Here is a 19,842-nt window from a genome sequence, read left to right as displayed (position 1 = left end):
TACTACAAATTTGGCTGTTGTTAATCAGATTTCCCAAGAAAACATAGAGTCTCTGAAAACAACGAACAAGGTAAGACTAGAATTCAAGACACGTCAAGAACAAGACGAAACTCTGAAAAAATGCTTTGAATGGGCAAATAAAAATCAAAATTCATATACTTTCGATGATGGCATATTACTTCATTCCGAATATATCTGTGGTGAAAACATTAAGCAAGTTGTATTACCTTTAGAAAAAAGAAGGGAAGTCCTAAGAATGGCACATGAAATCCCTCTTGCCGGCCACCTCGGTGAGAAAAAGACAATTCAACGAATCAAGTACTCATTCTTTTGGCCTACTATTAAGCAAGATGTTAAAAAATTCTGTGAAAGTTGTAAAGAATGCCAATTGAGGAGAACAGTTACGTACAAAGATCGAATCCCAATTCAACCTATTGTTAGGCCGGAAACACCCTTTGAAGTATGGAGCGTGGATTGTATCGGGCCATTAGAACCTCCATCCAGGAGAGGTCATCGGTTTGTGATATGTGCAGTTGACCTATGCACCAGATGGGCAGAAGCCACCCCCGTCAAAGACATAAGTGCGAAAACAACATGCAACGTTTTGATGAGGTTTTTTACTCAAACTGGATTTCCAAAAGTGATTTGTTCCGACCAGGGAACTAATTTCACAGCCAAACTCACCCGAGCCTTTGAGAACTTACTTGGTGTGTCTCCACGATTCTCCACTCCAGGACACCCCGAGAGTATGGGTGCTGTCGAGCGTTGGAATAGAACCTTAAAAGAGATGATGAACAAAAATATCCAAGAACATGGCAGAAACTGGGATTTGAATCTTCCCTATCTCCTGTTTGCCTACAGAGAAGTGCCACATAGCACCACTGGTTTGTCTCCCTTCCAGATGGTATATGGAAGAATACCACCAGGACCATTATCTTTGCTGAAAGAAATATGGACAGGTGAACGTAGCATTCCAGTTACAGCTTCCCGTTCAATTGAAAATTATCTACAAGACCTTTTAGAAAAATTAAGAAAAGCTCATGACATTGCATCAGCAAATTCCAAAATATCTCAAGAAGAGTACACTTCAAGATACAATTTACGTTCTCAAGAAAAGACTTTCAATGTTGGGGACAAAGTCCTCGTGTTAATGCCATCATCATCACATAAATTGCTCAACACGTGGCAAGGACCAGCTACCGTGATCAAACTTACCAGGCCACACTCTGCCAAAATCGAAATGGAAAACGGAAGTATTAGGGAACTCCATATAAATAAGTTAAGGCCATATATTGCTCGTGTAGATCACGTTGGTATCATTTTTGACCAAGATGAAGAGTTTGGAGATATCCACTATGCACCAGCAGATCTTATGAATAAATCTGCTGATGATATCTGGACCCATTTACAAAATTCGAAAGGTGACTTAAAATATTACCAACGGGAAGGACTATTTAAAGTACTAAAATCTTATGTAGATGTTTTCAGTAGCAAACCTGGTCAAGCCAATGTTGATGGTCATGACATCAAGGTTACAGAAGGATGTAATCCGAAAAGATTGAGGCCCTACCGTGTTCCTGTTTCACTTCAAGAGGAAGTCGATCGTCAAGTTAAAGAACTGTTAGAATGGGATCTTATAGAACCCAGTGACAGTAACTGGGCACATCCTATAGTATGTGTTGCAAAAAAGAATGGCGGCGTTAGACTGTGCATAGACTTCAGGCTTTTAAATAGCTTCACAATTCCGGACGCCTATCCGATGAAGATTGCTAAAGATTTACTATTCGAAATAGGGAAAGCCAAATTCATAACAGTTCTCGATTTAACCAAGGGATATTGGCAAATTCCTATGAAAGAAGAAGCTAAACCCTACACAGCATTTATCACTCATTCCGGCCATTACCAATGGAAAGTTCTCCCTTTCGGTTTGAAAAATGCTGGAAGTACCTTCCAAAAATCGATGGATAAGGTGCTTGCAAACCATAAGAACTACTGCCGTTCATATATTGATGATGTGGCAATATTTTCTGAAACATGGGATGGCCACCTCTATCACATCGACCAAGTGTTTCAGACACTGAGAAGCGCAGGTCTAACCGCAAATCTAGAAAAGTGTGATTTCGGAAAGAGCCACGTGAAGTTTCTAGGACATGTAATAGGTTCTGGCACTCACTCTCCAGATCCTGAGAAAGTAGAAGTCATCAGAAATCTGTCTAAGCCTACCACTAAAAAAGAAGTCAGGAGTCTTTTAGGGCTAGCAAGCTACTATAGGGATTATATCCCAAATTTTTCTGAGATTGTTTTACCTCTAACAAACCTTACAAAGAAGAGTGTTCCAAATAATATTCCATGGGACTCTGAAAAAGAAGCAGCTTTTAACAAACTTAAAGAAGAGTTGATTAAAATGCCATCTCTGCATACTCCGGACATCAGCAAGCCCTTTCAACTCTATACAGATGCATCTGCTTTCGCAATTGGAGCGTGTTTAGCTCAAAACGACGAACATGGCAAAGAAATGCCCATAGCATTTTTCAGCAAGAAATTAACGCCCTGTCAACAACGATGGTCAACCATCGAACGAGAAGCATTTTGTGTCATCGAAGCCTTGAAAAAATTTGACACATGGATTTTCGGTGCCAAAGTGCAGATTGTGTCTGATCACAATCCCCTCACCTACTTGACCCAAAGCGCCCCTCATGGTGCTAAACTGTCTCGTTGGGCCTTAGCGTTACAACGGTATAACATGACTGTGACATACCGCAAAGGAAGTTCACATGGGAATGCTGATGCTTTGTCAAGGTTAGCTGTTAACTCTTTCTCTCTCAATGAACTCTGAGCAACATTGTCTCTACGGTGACGAATGTGCTTCTTGTGGGGAGACTTGTAAAGATCGTGACTTGTAAAGATCATGACTTGTGAAGATCGTGACTTAAAGAGAACGTGAAATATAAATAATAGGACAAGAACTTGCATTTTACGGTGTGGCAACAAGAAGAGGATTCGAAAGATTTTTATATATATTTTGTTTTAGAGAGTTGAAGATTTTGAGTATTTTTGAATAGTTGTAAGAGTTTTAACTGCAGTAATTAAGAGTTTAAAATTTTGATAGTTTAGAGCTGCAGTATTTATTTTTTTTGGTTCTGTTTTAAAATTTAAATAAAGGTATTTTGTTTATTCTGAAAAATTAGCTTTATTCTTCCTACAAGATTCAATATTCATTATATTGAAATAAGGAAAGGATTTTTACTCTAAGCTTGAAATTTCGATTATGTCAAAAAGAGTTTCCGGTAAAATCATAGTATACGATGCAGCCTTGGCGCGATTTTTAAAATTATCGCCATCACCAAAATGACCCGTTTACTACTCATCATATATGTCCCATTTACTGCTAATTATCGCCAAAAGTAGCCAAATCCCGTGTGCACCAGATACTAGGATTAAACCGAGTTTCCAATTCTGGAGCTGCCAAAGGATCTACAAAGCGAAACCATGTTTCGATGTCTACAAAAAGTGGAACTGCTGCAAAAAATGGATAAAGGCATAGCCGTCTCAAAATTGTGTGAGGAGTACGGCATTGGAAAGTCAACTGCATGACATAAGAAAAAAGAAAAAGGAACATTTTGAATTTTTGGTGCAAGCAACTTAAACAACTTACATTGAAAGAAACGTTTAATAAAGTAAACAAATAGATAGTAAGCTTTTTTTTGTAAATTTTGATACCCTTTAGATCATAATTCTTCTTTATTTCATAAATTACGATTTCATACTGTATAGTTTCTGCATGCTATCTTACCAGATTTAAATTGATGATCTAATATCCGGAAAAATCCCTAATCCGGAATCGCCGAAGTTCCGACGAGTCCGGATTTTGTACTGTATGTATATATATATAAATTTAGTTCCCGTTTTCATTCGGCCCAAAATAACAGTTTGCAGTTCAGTTCCAAATGAATAATTTTAACTTTTATTTTATGTATATTCTTATTTGTACTAAATATAATTCTATCATAAACAAAAAATGTAATTCTATCAAAATTTAGAAGATTTTATTATATTTAGTTATTATTTATTTTATAGAAGATTTAGTTATTGATGGTTTCTTTAAACCCACGCTTCTGGGGAGGAAAGAAGTGTGTATTTGTTGATGTTTTAAACCATGTTAATTCAAAATCACATAAACGTAAGCATTGAAAAAAAGGTTTTGGTATATTTTATTCAATTAGTATGTAATCGAACAAATCATAGACAAGTTTTAAAATAAATACTGAGAAAATGTGCTATCAGTATACAGAACCAATTGATTTTAAAATTTAATACACAAGTACTTACGTTATCAGTAATTCAATATTGAGGTGCAAAACAAAAGAATAGAGAGCCAGTTAAGAGTTACATGTGATTTTTAATGTATTATTTTTTTACTTGACTATTTACTTCTAGTTGACCATTGTACTTACTCTCCATGAATTTATACCGAATGTCATTAGCCTTTATACATCTTCTGACCAATTAGAGAAACTTATTATTATGCGTACATCACAATCCCTTTCTTTCTTAGGGCGTCGCTGCACTGGATACTTACTGCTGAGCAGCTGGTTTGTCCATCTCAACAGCCTATACAAACAACTGTGGATGATAGCATGCTGAGATGCGAAAAATATAATTCAGACTGATATTTTTCTTAAAAAGTCATCTATACTTCTAGTTCATTCAACAGAATTAAATTTGCTTTCTACAAGTGGTTTCATGCGGAACTGAAACAGAAAAGTACTAGTGAACATCAAAACAGGAAATCGAGAAGCAATGTACATGTAATGATGATAATTATATGGTTGACATTGAATTAGAAAATATTGATAAGTTAGTTACAGTGATAAAATGACTGAAGATACATTGAACGGAAATAAACCAATGTTTTTTGTCGTTTCAGTTCCAGTTTTTGTTCTGACCAAAATAAAGTTTTTCTCCACTTTTCGGTTCAGTTCTGGTTCGAAGCTCTGATTTATACATAAAGTACTGTCATAAAATTTTAATTTGTTTTAATTTTGCTCCAGGAACAGATTTAGGTATTTTAAATGACAAATGCTTGGTTTACGAACATTTCAGGTCAAGGAGAGCCTTGGGAAATGAACAAAAGTTTCACTACATCTTAAGTCAACGTTCAAGACATGAGAAGTGGAGGATAAATAGAATGGCAGATAAAACACATTTTCCCCTTTTTATATGCACTGTATAAAGAAGTAAGATTAATTGCACAAGTTCTTTCTTCAGACTAAGTAATAACAAATTATATTTTTTTTACTGATTTCAAATTTAGTGCGTAAACTGCTCTTGAATGCAAAGCTACAGGAATATATAAACAATAATTTCTGAGCAATAAATAACAAATAAAACATAAAAATAACAACAGAACATAGCTTGATTTATTATTTAGAAGTAAATACGAATTAAAACAACGAAAATAAATTAGTTCAACATAAATTCATGTAGAAAACATCAAAAGATAATCTCTTCTATATACAAGCTGTGACATTAAAAACTTTTTAAGCCTAATTTCAAAGATGCTTCTGACAGTAGCAAGTTTCTGGATTCAAAAAGCAGTTCAAAGCCCCTGAGAAAGAAAGTATGACAGTATTATGCTTTCAGAATACAAAATAATATGTAAAATTTGCAAAATTATACTATTAAAATGAATTAAATGCAGCCTTAATCACTTAAAGAAATTGCATCATTTTTTAATGTAGTACAGCTATTTGATTATTAGCAAATACTATTTAAATATCTGAAGGTATGGTAAAAAAAAAAATTATTTTTCATACTATTGTATGAATCCATTTTTTTTTATTAAGACAGTGTCAAAAGGCAATATAGTCATAAGTTAATATGCTTTTCTTGTTATTTTTTGTAAAATCCAATATATATATTTACATCACATATGGCCATGTTTTTTGTCCAATATATAAGCATTCCATAAACAGATGTCTAGAAGTCATCTAGAGCAGTGTTTCTCAACCACCGGTCCGTGAAATATCCATCTAACTGTCCAAATTCCAAAGTATCATTGGCCGACAACTGATATTGCAACGGCACCTACATTACAATAATAATAGTTTGCTAGTATAGAGAAAATAATATGATCGATGATGAAAAATATAAAAACTGACAAGTGTATACCTAATTGCCTTTCATAAATTACCAATGCCGTACACTTAGTACACCAGTTAGTGTTCCCCTGTCTGCCTTGAGTATCGCTAATTCATTGAACGCTGAATATCTATCGTAGTGTTTAAGGTGTCTTAGATTAGGTTTTGCTTTTTATCTTGCTTACATTCTTCTGCACACTTTTAATAACTTCTGAATTTAATACCGTACTATAACTCCTATTTATGTAACTTTAGGTAGATTTAAAAATCAATAACCAGGATGAGTAAGAAGGAAACGAATGGCACATTACTAAATTTCGTGCAAAGAAAGAATTCTCCAAAAACAAGTAGGCCGTCAGCCCCTTCGAATACAGATGAAAGTGAATATAGTCCACAATTCACCCCCCAAAAAATATTGTAAGGCACTATTTCATAGACTATTTGAAATATGGTTTTGTCCTTTGGCTACAATCATACGAAAATTGTCCAAAACCTGAATGTGTTGTTTGTAGAGATGTTCTTTCCAACGAAAGCATGAAACCTTCCAAGCTTTCGCGGCATTTACAAACAAAGCACCCACAACTGGAAAGCAAACCCCTGGACATTTTCCAGAGGAAAAGTTTGGAGATGAAAATTCAAAAGGATGCTTTTAAAAAATGTTTCTCGGTTGATAAATTACTTTTAAAAGCATTGTGTTTAGTTGCTCTGCGTATTGCCAAATCTAAGAAACCACAATCAGTTGCTGCAGAGCTTGTCAAACCTTGTTTGATAAAGGTGTGTTGTTGATCAAGCTGCTGCAAATAAACTGAAAACTCTGCATCTGTCCAATGATACTATTGGACGAAGAATATGCGAGTTATCATATGACATAGAAAGTAAACTGCTGCAAGATATTCGTAAATGGAAATGTTTTGCTGTCCAAATTGATGAGTCAATAGACGTCTCAAATAATGCCATATTATTATGTTATGTTTGTTATATTGACTATGCAATCAATGATATTAGAGAAGAATTGATGTGCTGTATCGAACTACCATCCCAAACAACCAGTGCTGAAATATTTAAGGCAGTTAAGAATTACATTGACAGTAACTCCAGTGACTGGAAAAAATGCATCGGTTTGTGTACTGATGGCGCTGCTGCTATGACTGGAATACATACAGGTGTTGCAAAGAGAATAAGAGACATGGCATCAGAAGAATTATTAGTCGCACACTGCATTATTCATCGTGAAAATTTAGCAGAAAAGAAATTGTTCCCACAACTGAATGACATTGTTCTGGAATCGGTAAAAATTGTAAATTTTATCAGAAGTAACACCCTTAATTCAAGATTGTTTACAATTTTATGTCAAGAAACTGGATCCGATCATGTACAATTATTCTTGCATGCCGAAATACGCTGGCTATCCAGAGGAAAAGTCCTTAACTAGTTGTACATAGTTGAGAAATGAGGTACAATTGTTTTTAAATCAGAAGGGATCATTATTGAGCAGACATTTTCAGAACAAAGAATGGGTAGCCTTGCTTTCATACCTATCAGACATATTTTCACTGATAAATGAACTAAATTTAAGTCTTAAAGGTAAAAATAATACCTTTTTCAACTTCAATAAGATTGATGCTTTCAAGAAGAAATTGAAACTTTGGTACAAATGTGCGGAAGAAAACACTTTTGATATGTTTGCTGCTTTCTTCGATTACATTAATGCTAATGACATGGATCAGAAGAGCATTACCAGCTTCATTTTGGAGCATTTAAATGAACTTTCCAAGGCTTTTGATCAGTATTATCCCCCAGAAGAAGATGTGTGTTTAGGTAATCTGTGGATAATCAATCCATTTATTGATAATTACAATAACAATCTTAATACAAGTCGAGGAAACAGACTTAAATCTAGGACTTAAATCACAGTTCAATTCAGTAAATATATATCACTTCCGGATAAAGACTGCAACAGAATACCCCCAATCTTCATGCAAAGGCGTTAAAATTTTATTGCCTTTTTCCACAACTTATTTGTGTGAAATTACGTTTTCGGCTATGACTGTTATTAAGACAAAACACTGAAATCGACTTGCTCTTTCGCCTGCTTTACGTGTTGCTGTAACTGGTTTAACGCTTAAGATTGACACTTTAGTCAAAAACAGAGACCAGCAGCAATCTCATTGATATTAGTTTTTATTTCCTTTAATTTGGTAAATTATTTTTTTACCTATTTTGTATCTAACTATGCTGTTTTCATTTCGATTCATTGTTGTTTTTGCTAATATATTAATTAAAAAAATAAATATATCATTCATATTGGAATTTTCTTGGAGTTTTAGTTAAGGTTTGGTAGTTTTATTCTCAATGCAATACTTTAAGTAAGCTGAATGTACATATGTAAATTACAGTCAAAAGTCGTTAATTCGGACTCGTCGGGACTTCGGTGATTCCGGATTATCGATTTTTCCGGATTATAGATCATCAGTTTAAATCTCGTAAGATGGCATGCAGAAATTCTAAAATTAAAAATATGAAACCGTAATTTATGAAATAAAGAACAATTATGATCTAAAGGGTATCAAAATTTGCAAAAAGAAAAAGCTTAATATTTATTTGCTTACTTTATTAAACATTTCTTTCAATGTAAGTTGTTTAAGTTTTGCTTCGTTTCATGTGATAATACTTTCTCTTTAATTCTATTAAACAGACATAATTTCTTGTTCAGTTACAAAGTTCCGCCGTTCAAGTCCTATAATTACTGTGTCAAGAACACCGACTAATTTGTCAATCGAAATTTTTTTGTTTTCAATAACCTCTGTCACTTTTCTTCGCTATCGGAAGCGAATTATAATGACGAGGAACTTGTTTTAAATCATATCAAAGACGGAGCATATCGAGATGAAATACTACATTTGGTAAGGAATTATAATCCAAATAAAATAAAAACATCTGCGCTGAAGATAAGGATAGTGCTGATAAATCAACTTCCAGTTCATTAGGCGCCCGCCGCCGAGCAGCGTGAAATTGATAAACAGATTTCGGATTTCAAAACATACTTTCGCTTTAGATTCTTTACATATTAACAAATATATATCGGAAATTCTATTTGATATAATCGAAAGTTTAAGCTTACTTTTATAAAATTGCTCTTACAGTCTGCAAAAAATAATAAGCCGGATGCAATTCGAAAATTAAGGAACAACGCAATCATCAACATTAACTGAAATAGATAATTAGATAATTTTAGCTTATACGTCCATTATACATAAAATGCGCACGCGAAAACGTATTCTGCACTTGCGCACACTCATATGCGCAGTCGTAAAAGGTCTTACGCGCACGCGTGAATGCCTCTGCGCATGTGTCAACGTGGCGCATGCGCAGAAAGTTTTTAGTTTTGATGTCCGGATTATAGATCATTCCGAATTATGGGTGTCCGAATTAGCGACTTTTGACTGTATAACAAATGCTTTAAAAATTATTTTTGTATTCATGATTTATTTATTTATGTGAAAAAATTGTACCAATGGTTCAAATTATTAAACTTACCAGTCCGCGAGAATGTACCGAAATATTTTACCGGTCCTTGGAGTAAATCCAGTTGAAAAACACTAATCTAGAGAACTTTCACTAATCCTAGACTTATTTATAGATATTTTCAGATTCTGAATCGGCCATTATTTTATGCTAGAAAACAGTTTTGGCTACTGCTACTTAATAAAGTTATCAAATCGGTAGTAAAATAAATGCGAAAAGCTCAGCACTGGAAGATAAAAATTCATGAAACAAATAGAAAAGAATAGAAAAGATGTGGGCAAAAGAGCAAAAGTGACAAAGAAATGAGATACAAGTGGCGTACAGGGAAAACAGGCAAGTGGTTAATTGACTTAGTTCTTTGGAATGTACATTTGATTTCAGGGAAAAGAAAGAAAGTTAATTGATTCAAGAATAGGAAACGTGAAACATATAAATAAAATGCTTAAAAAAGATGATCAAATGATAAAAAACAATTCATACAAGTTCTTCAACTTGAACCGACTGTAACAATAGTGATAAAGGTTTCTTTCACTACTCCATTTATTATCTTTGGATTTCAGGATATAAAATCGAAACTCAAGAGATTTCTTATTTGTTTCGATTCGTTTCTCAAATATCAGAATGAATATGTTCACTCTTTCTCCCTTCATGAGCTAGAAACTTTGCAGCTACCTGGAAAATTATACTCAGAATGTCATAAAATAACTGCTTGAAATATTTCTGCAGTTATTCTAACACTGAATTGGCAAGCATTCAGAGTGGTTCCTTCTTTATACTTTTTTCTTTGAAAATTAAGTAGTGGTATATTTTTGGCAAATGATCATGCAGAAGCATCAAAAAGATGTTTGGATTTTCACTTTTCAAATACCGTATATACGCACGTATAAGTCGACCCCCCACTTCAACATAAAAAATTCGTAGAAAATAAGAAACCCGCGTATAAGTCGACCCCCCACTTCCGAAATCGATCGAGAAACTTCGAAACATTTTTTTTAAGTACTACATTTATTCAACATCATATGAGAAAAAAAGTAAATATTCAACATCATCTGATAAAAAAATTATATATAATATAAAAAATAAATAAATAAATATAAGTTAAAAAATACCTTGGTAAATAAACAAAATCAAAATCCTTCAACGTCCAATTCGCCAAACATTTCATAGAACTCTTCAGTAGTCATTGGCTCGTCATCATACATATTTTCAGTCTCGAACTCTGTATTGTTACAATCACTACTAGAGCCTTCGTTGTCATTTTCACTTTCAAAAACAGCATCATCTTCCGTGCCGTCTAGTTCGTTGCTAATATAACACTTTTTAAATGATTTTATAATCATTTCAGAGGGTATTTCATTCCAAGCATCTTTAACCCACTGAGCAATTAATGTAATATTGGGCTTTATAATGTTGCCTCCCTTTGTAAATGTTGGTTGACCGAAACTAATCCATTCTGCCCAATATTTTCTAACATTTACTTTGAAGGGCTTATTGAGGCAGACATCTAGGGGTTGAATGACGGATGTCAATCCTCCCGGAATTACGGCCACACTCGTTTTTAGGTGTTTTTGACGTGTACGCCTGTTAACAAAAGTATATCATGAATGAACAATAACTATTCTAAAGACTTATACGTACGTAAAAACTATCTGCATTTCTCTTTTCTTGGTGTGTTGGCGAAACTTTTTTATTGCTCGATATTGAGCGGTTGTTCGGGGGCAGAAAATTCTTTGGTTTAATCGAAACTTACTCTAGTTAAAGTATGAAACTCTGTGATTAGTTCGTCATATAATTTAAGTCATGAAATTACTTCAAGTAAGTGACTTACTTGATAAGTCGTCCAATTTGAGTGCGGGAAGAAAACAACTGCATTGTATAAAGAAATTTTTGAACTTCCGATTCTTCTAATTTTTTATGGCCCCGTGTATAAGTTGACCCCCCCCACTTTGAAGTCTTTATTTTGCCCAAAATATCTCGACTTATACGTGGGTATATATGGTACTTCAATTTTACCCTAGCTTATACACATGATAGACACATATATTTTCTCTCTAATTCGCAGTTAAAAAGATACAGCATCTGCTTTTTTTCGTTTCTCAAAAATTTAAAACTACTATACTAATTGCTCCTTTAATTAATTTTCTCAGTGTGGTATAAAAAACCATTGACTTTCAAGAAAAAGTAAAAGAAAATAACTCTATGAACGATAAAAAAAGACTGGATTTGTAGATTCATCCAAAATCAATAACACAATATTCAATTTACTCTTTATTTAATAGCTCCATATCTTGTATATCCATATCTTAAAAACCATTTTAAATACATGTGAAATGAAATGGGAACTTCACCATTTAACACTTTTATATAGAATGTACGCACATGAAAAAAATTCCTTTAGAACTGGGTTTATTATTATGATGCATATGAGAAAATAATCTTTTAAAAAATAAACTTGATACCACTTATTCTCCCTTTAATATTATTTTAAATACAATCTATGGGAAAGATAAAGTGAATTATTACTCTGATGGCGATAAAAACTTATTTTAAACTTCTGTTTAATATTAAAGATACTTTGGAAACATTTCTCATTAACTGCGGTATGAAAGTAGGCGTTATTTGGAAGGAAATAACATACGGAAGAAAGGAGAATTTTTAGCACATTTATGAAGATCACAATACAGCTTAAATTTTCATGATTACTTGAAAAAAAATTAAGAATATGAAATCAAGGTCCAAATTATATGTACAATCATTTTTACATTTATAATTTTAATAGCTTCAGAAGAAAGAATAATTCCTGGACATTTTACTTAAAACTGCATTTTTACACACAAAAGTATTTTCTTTAGAAAGTCAGCACTAACACTTGCCCTACTTACTAATGAGTATTTCTTTCTAACTTTATATTTATAAGTATTTAAATATTATGATCCAGAACAATTACCACAGTGTAAAGATAAGATTTAAAGGATCTGATATTTTAATTTTAAATTGTTACCTCAACAACTTTTCCATGTAGATAAATGATAATCTAATATAAAGTTTGCAAATATTCTTCTAATGAAGTAAAATGGATACAATAAGTGTAAACAGCAGTTCTGTATCTTATTTCTGTGCAGTAATATTATTCAATAACATTAAAATTAACACACACAAAAAAAGTAGTCTCAAATACTGATTGATCTACAAAATCTAAAGAAAAACTAATCATATCATTCCACTTTATGAAATTAGTTACTAACTGCTATAACAAAATTTAAGAGTTATATTCATACCTTTTGAGGGTTTCAGCTATTAATTTTATGTCATCTGCAAATAAATTATGGGTCTCAGCCAAAGAAAATATTTCCGCAAGGTTAGGAATCTTGTTCATAAGAATATCCAAAACATCATTCATATTTTGGAGCATCTGATTTATGTCATCTAATAAAACACATAGGGTTGTAAATAAGATTAACATAAAAAAGTCATATTTAAAATTAAAAAAAAAATTGAATAAAGTTTTAAAGAAGCTGCCTGCAAGACAAGGGGTGACTAATTTTTATTATAGATAAATCAGTAAAGCATATTACATAATGAAAATTTTTTTACTTAAACAATAAGAAAATATAAATTACAATAAAAAGCTAAATAATGTCAAAACATTCTGAAAAGTATACAATTAAAAAAGAATGCAAAATATTTCATGCATCTAGTAAATTCACTAATAATAAACTATATAAAAAACTGATAAAAATACTTTACTGAGATTAGAAAATGCATGTGACAAAACTGATAGCAGACAAAAGATAACATTTTTATGCATTATTTTTCAAGTTATAATCATAAATAAAAGTCCGGAAAGTTTTGCGGTTTTTCATATCGAAGCATGTTTTCAATTATTTGGTTACTCATTAGGAGTGAATTTGATCAAAGCAAATGTTTAAATACAGTCTTTTCTGTTCAAGTTATATAATTCTGGCATGTGTCGTGGCACAAGTTTTGCTTTAGTAAAGTGCTAAGGATCAAGAACATTTAATAAATTAATTTCCATCATATTACACTCTTTTATTTTACAAAAGGTAGAAATGCTAGCCAGACTGCTTATAAAATTTGTACTCTATGTGGGCAAAGTTCTGTTCCTGATGACATAGTTCGAAAGTGAGAGGTTTAATTGCCGAAATTTCAGTCTGGAAGATGATGCCTACTCTGAATGACCACTCTGTATAAACAAGGATCTATTAAAAGATGCTATCTCTGAAAATCCATGTTTCACAGTTCAGGGACTCAGCCTCATATAATCAAATCTTGCTTAATGAGCACCTCCCATAAAGCGTAAGTTACATAACAAGCAACACAGAATGTAAAAAAATTACTTGCTTAACGAGCAGTGTTTTGCAAAACGAATGATGTGGAGACATTACGACATCACATGCAGGATCCTGCCAGCATTTCAAGCTATCAGTCTATATTTAGCTCTTGTTCAGCAAGCACTTCACAGTCGTTTGTGAAAATTATATTTAGATACATTATTGTAATTTTTTACTGTGAAGTTTAAGCATGATTACATGATTGTTCCGAAAGAAAATGGAACAAGAAGATAGGGGTAAGAGAAGAAAAACCACCATAAGTCAAATGGCAAATCATTGAGAAGCGAAAACAAGATGTGAGTATGGTAGACCTGGCATGCATATATAATTAGTCTACACCAAAGCTCAGTTTGCAATCTCTTCAAAAACAACGGTAAGATTAAGGAGATTTATGCTTCAAAGGATGTCACAGTACTTCTATACAAAAGTCATGCATTATCGGTGTTGCTGAAAGATCACCAAGAAGCAAATGCAAGGCGACACTATTACCAAAAACATGATTTGTGGTAAGGCTAAACTAATTTTTGACAAACTCATCAAGACACCAGAATCATCAATGAACGAAGAAGAAGCATTTAAGGCAAGCCAGAGTTGGTTCGAAAAGTTTAAGAGAACTGGCATCCACAGTGCTGTGAGGCACAGAGGAACAGCAACCTCAGACATAAAGGCAGCCAAGAACTTCATCAATGTATTTAAGAAGCTTGGGAATTCTGAGGGTTATCTGTCACACCAGGTCCATTCTAGAAAGATTCCAAAAATAACTTATATTAAAAGCAGAGGAGAAGGCATTGCCAGGCTATAAGCTAATGAAAGATTGTCTCGTACTGTTGGTTTGTGCAAGTGGAAATTTCAAATTAAACCACTTTTTTTTTTTTTTTTTTTTTTTTACCATTCGGACAATCCATGAACCTTCAAGAAGAGCATGCTAAATGCCATGAAGAGTTTTAACAACAAGGCATGGGTGATGCATTTTCACAGATTAGATCAATGAAGTATTTGATCTGTCTGGAGGGGGGGGGGAATTCTACTTGTGATGAATTTGCCACTCTGTGCTTTTCTCATTATGGACAACACTTCTGCACATTCTCCAGGACTAGAAGATAACTTCCTTGAAGAATTTAAATTCATTAAGATCCAATTCCTGCCTCCCAACACTACTGCAGCCCAAGGGCCAGCAGAACATTTAAAATTTTAAAAAGCTCTACACTAAAGTGCCCTTTGGGCACTGTTTTGAGGTAACTGAAGGAATCCGTCTTACTTTCAGAGTTTGAAAAGACCACTTTCACATTATTGCCTGCCTCAAGATGATGGACAAGGCATGGAAGCGGGTCTTAAGAGAACACTTTTTTTCTGAATGGTAGAAGCTTCGTTAAACATGGCAACAAGATGTTTGAGCAAGTGCTTGTAGAGCCAGAAATCAATAAGACTGTATTTCTGGTCAAGATTATAGGGCTAGAGTTAGATATCAATGAGCTAGTTGAAGAGTATAGCCAGGAGGTGAACACGAAAAGCTTATAAGTGCATTCTATCAAGGCAAGAAATTGTGGCGATTTCATCAGAGGTGGAGGATAAAGTTATGGGGAAGGCTGTTAAAAACAGCCTCAGTAAAGAAACAACCTTCCAATAAAATAAGGGAGATGTTGAAAGCACCAGAAACTGTTGCATGTGGATTTGAGAAACATCATCCTGTGCCCAGAACTGACCACTCAACGTGGTGTCATCTTCTACTATTACAATGCTCAGCTCCATATTTCAACGAATGTCAGATGAAGACTTTTTGAGTGTGGCTGGGGTGTTTTGTGTCATTTCCGTCTCCATATCCACCAGACCTTGCCCTCTCAGGCTTTTCATCTTTTCAGGTGACATCAACATTCTCTGAACCGCCTGGAGTTCATTTCTTTTGGGATTGTTGAACAACACCTCCATATCTTTATAAATAAATCTAACGACTTTTTTAAAAAAGGAATTTTCCAGCTGCCAGAGAGATGGCAAAATGTCACAGAACTGAATGGTGTTAATGTGATTCAAAGAAATTTTCTGACGTTTTTGTACTACTGTTTTATTTGAAATTATTTAAAAAGAATTAAATAAATAAATAAAAAAAACTGCATAACTTTCTGGATGACCCAACATACAATTACCTTCTTGTTCTGGCTTTAGTTTTATTACATCTTTAATATGTAATTTGTGTCTCTTTTTGTCAACAGCTTTGGCAATATCTTCATATTGGCTTTCAAGACTAGGAATAATTTCAAGAATAGGCTTGAGAATTTGTTCCTATAAACGAATGTCGCTTGATTAGTAAGAGGGGAGGCATGTATGTTTATATCACAGGCAACATGATTTTTATTATTAAAAAAAATCTGAAAGGTTTTAGATTTTAAATTACGTCCAAAGGGCCTTTTTTTTTTTAATATTTCGTGTGTTACCTTTATTTATTAAATATCATGCTCTCCGCACTTAAACTGTTCACCTCTTTTGTGAAGGGGGTGGAAAATTTGACTCCACACTAATTAAAAAATCGGTGCCGCCATTCAGGACAAGACATTCCTACTTACTATACACCTCCATCGACCTCCAACGACAACACATCTCTATCAGGATTCCAATTCAACCCTAGGTCTTTCAGCTGTTAAACTCCCACTCTCTCACTGTCACTAAGTCCATTTTCTATCCACAATTTTTCTAATTCTCTACTGATCGACCTCAGTTTCCTCAAATTAAATCCACCTCTCTTTAATATTGATACAGCATACGACGACAACTCAAATGATTCTTTCCCACTGTCTCCACTATAATATAAATCATCTACGTAAAGTGATGAATTTAACTTCTCAAATGACTTCGGTTTACTTTCGCCATATTTTTTTTAATATGATGCTTTATTGTAGAACTCAAAATGAAAGGGGAACTTTTACATCCAAAGGGTAGTCTTTTCATTCTCATAATTTTATATTCTTCACTAGAGTTATCTGAATATCAAAGAAATTTTAAGAATTTTCTATCTCTTTCAGAAATGGATTTAAATTTGGGTCAATTTCCAAATGATCATTTAAAGAAAGATTAGCTTTAGACTTTGAACTACAGTTAAAAAAGACTATACGAACTTTGGTTGTTTCTTTATCTTCCCTAAAAACTGCTCTATGAGGCATAAAATACTCATCTCTCTCACATTTTTCAATAACTCCATTTTGTTTTTGGTAATTTATTATTTCTCTATACTCATTAGCAACCCAATAATTTTTAGAAAAATCCTTTTCTAACTCATCCAACTGCTTTTTAGCTAAAAAATAATTATAATTATTATTTTTAATAATTTATTATACACTCACGTTTGTGAAAATTGCAACACCAAGAAGGAATCGTCATAATTGAATGCAATTTAATACACAGTTGAGTGGTAGTGGTACAAATAAATGATTAAATGTTCAAAGGAAACAAACAATAACAAGAGATCAGAATCAGTATTTTGTGTGGCCACCACGCGCCGCAATAAGTGCTGCTACACGACGTGGCATGGAGTCAAACAAAGTTTGAATGTCTGACTGAGGAAGAGCATTCCATATCGTTTGTACGCGTACCCAAAGTTCGTCTGCAGACGCAACAGGACGAGGATCACGAGCAAGACGCCGACCAATGACATCCCACACATGTTCAATTGGCGACATATCCGGGGAACACGCAGGCCAAGGAAGAAGCTGTACCTGCTGCGCTGCAAAGAAGGATTTAACAATCCGAGCAATATGAGGGTGGGCATTGTCCTGTTGAAATACAACGCCTGGCAAGCTTTGAAGGAAGGGAACAGCTTCGGGCTGTAGAACTTCACGGATATACCGGTTGCTGTTCAGATTGCCCACAATTCGTAGCAATTGAGATCGTCTATGATATGCTATGGCGCCCCAGACCATAACTCCGGGTGTTCGTCCACTGTGGCGTTCGATAATGCACTCCGGAAGGTGGCGTTCACCGGCATAGCGTCTGACACGAATGCGGCCATCATGGTACCACAAATTAAAGCGGGATTCGTCAGAAAACACGACATGCTGCCAATCAGCACGCCAGTCTCTATGCTGATTGGCCCATTGTAGCCGCAGGTGGCGATGGTCGTGCGTCAGGGGGATCCTGTATAAAGGAGTCCGTGCGCGCAGTCCACACTGCAGCAGACGTCTACGAATTGATGAAGCACACAATGAAACACCTGTAGCTATTGACCACAGTGCTGCCAATTGTCTAGAGGAAGCTGTACGGTCCGTCCGCGCCATGCGGACCAGGCGTCTATCATCGCGAGCTGACGTCACATTTCGGGGTCCACTCCCGGATTTCCGAGTTGTCCGACACTCGTCCGTCCACTGCTTCCAAACGCGCATCACTGTGCTGCTGTTACGCTGCACACAAGAGGCTACTGCACGATACGACAATCCAGCTTCACGAAGGCCGATGATTCTCCCTCGTTCAAACTCTGTAAGTTGTTTAAATCTCGCTCTCTTTCGTCGACGAGGCATAAGTACAGATTGAGTTAACGTTTACCACTAGCAGATAACCACCGATAACCATACACGCCTCGCTACAGCCGTCTATTTATTCGGATCCATTAGCCGTTCAGAGGGCGCTGCTCAGCATACGCATGCGCTACGGATTTGCAATTCTAATCATTTGCATATCATGCACTACTTTGCATTTCCTGAAAATTTCAGCTCACTCGCGTAAGTCCTTCATGGTGCTGCAATTTTCACAAACGTGAGTGTAGATTATACCTGACCTGAAAATGATGATTTAAAAGTTTTTAAGTTACTAATAAACACTGCCCTACAAAAGTTAAGGAGCTGCATGGTTTTCAAAGTTTACCATCACAAAAATGTCAGTAATGTTTAAATTCACAGTTCATATGCATTACAGTAATGAAGTTTAAGAAAATATATGCAAAAACAATAGCTACAACTTTTATTTTATAGAAATGAATACTTATATAGGAATTTGAGAAAAAATGCAAAAATTGTAAGTTTTGTTCACGAGTGTTGATCTGCAATTGTTATTAGCAGTTTTTTTTGACAATATCCAAGAGAAGTCCTTTGCCCAATTCATTTATGTAGAGGGTGATCGGATGGATGGAAATGGTGATGTTACACCCTGATGCTGCTAGACGTCTCAGTGTCTCTCGTAGTGTGGTCCATCGACTATGTAATCAGTTTGAATCTGAGTATTCTGTGTCTAGAAGACATGTTCCAGGCAGACCCAGAGTTACATCTGCAAGAGACTGTTATTTAGCTCTTTTGGCTCGAATGAGGCATAACATTACTGTGCCTCAGCTCATGGCAGGTAATTTAGTGGTAACAGGAACAAGAATCTCAGCTACTACAGTGTGCAAATGCCTGCACACTACAGATCTGTATGCAAGATGACCAGTTGTTTGTGTCCCTTTGACCCAAGGACACAGAGGTGCCTGTTTATGTTGGGCATCTTGAACCAGTCAACAACGGGCATCTGTTCACAGACGAGTCCAGGTTCACAATGGAGAGTGGTTCAAATCGTCAGCATTGTGGAAAGGCACAGTTACAGAGATAGTGGAATAATGGTTTAGGCTGGTGTCTCTCAGTGGTCACACTGACTTGTACGTGTTCCATGGAAGAACTTTGACTAGTGTGAGATATCCAGAGGAGATTCTTGATCAATATGTCTGCCCATATGCCACTGCTATTGGTCCTGGATTCTTTCTGATGGATGATAATGTGCAACCACATCAAGCTTGGGTTGAAGAATATCTTAAGGTCATGGTATGGACCGGATGGAAAGGCGAGCTCAATCCTCAGACCTGAATCCGATAGAGC

The 19,842-nt window shown here is 34.9% G+C and overlaps 1 protein-coding gene across 1 annotated transcript in view; it reads right to left on the bottom strand.

Annotated features, from left to right (window-relative positions):
- Window positions 1-5,398: 5,398 nt before the first annotated feature.
- The window catches only part of LOC118205509 (uncharacterized), a 51,867-nt gene continuing 37,423 nt past the window's right edge, over window positions 5,399-19,842 (bottom strand). Inside the window, exons 7-9 of the mRNA XM_035377796.2 lie at window positions 16,159-16,294; window positions 12,944-13,091; window positions 5,399-5,608 (exon numbers count right to left, since the gene is read on the bottom strand). Coding sequence (XP_035233687.1) covers window positions 5,530-5,608; window positions 12,944-13,091; window positions 16,159-16,294 — 363 coding nt within the window. The 3' untranslated portion in view covers window positions 5,399-5,529. The remainder of the gene's footprint in view (window positions 5,609-12,943; window positions 13,092-16,158; window positions 16,295-19,842) is intronic.

This window comes from Stegodyphus dumicola, chromosome 9 (assembly GCF_044657685.1).
Source record: "Stegodyphus dumicola isolate Sdum_Otavi_A_Nest chromosome 9, ASM4465768v1".
Taxonomy (NCBI): Eukaryota; Metazoa; Arthropoda; class Arachnida; order Araneae; family Eresidae; genus Stegodyphus; species Stegodyphus dumicola.
The sequence above is the reverse complement of the archived record's forward strand: the minus strand, read 5'-3'. Positions and strand labels throughout refer to the sequence as shown.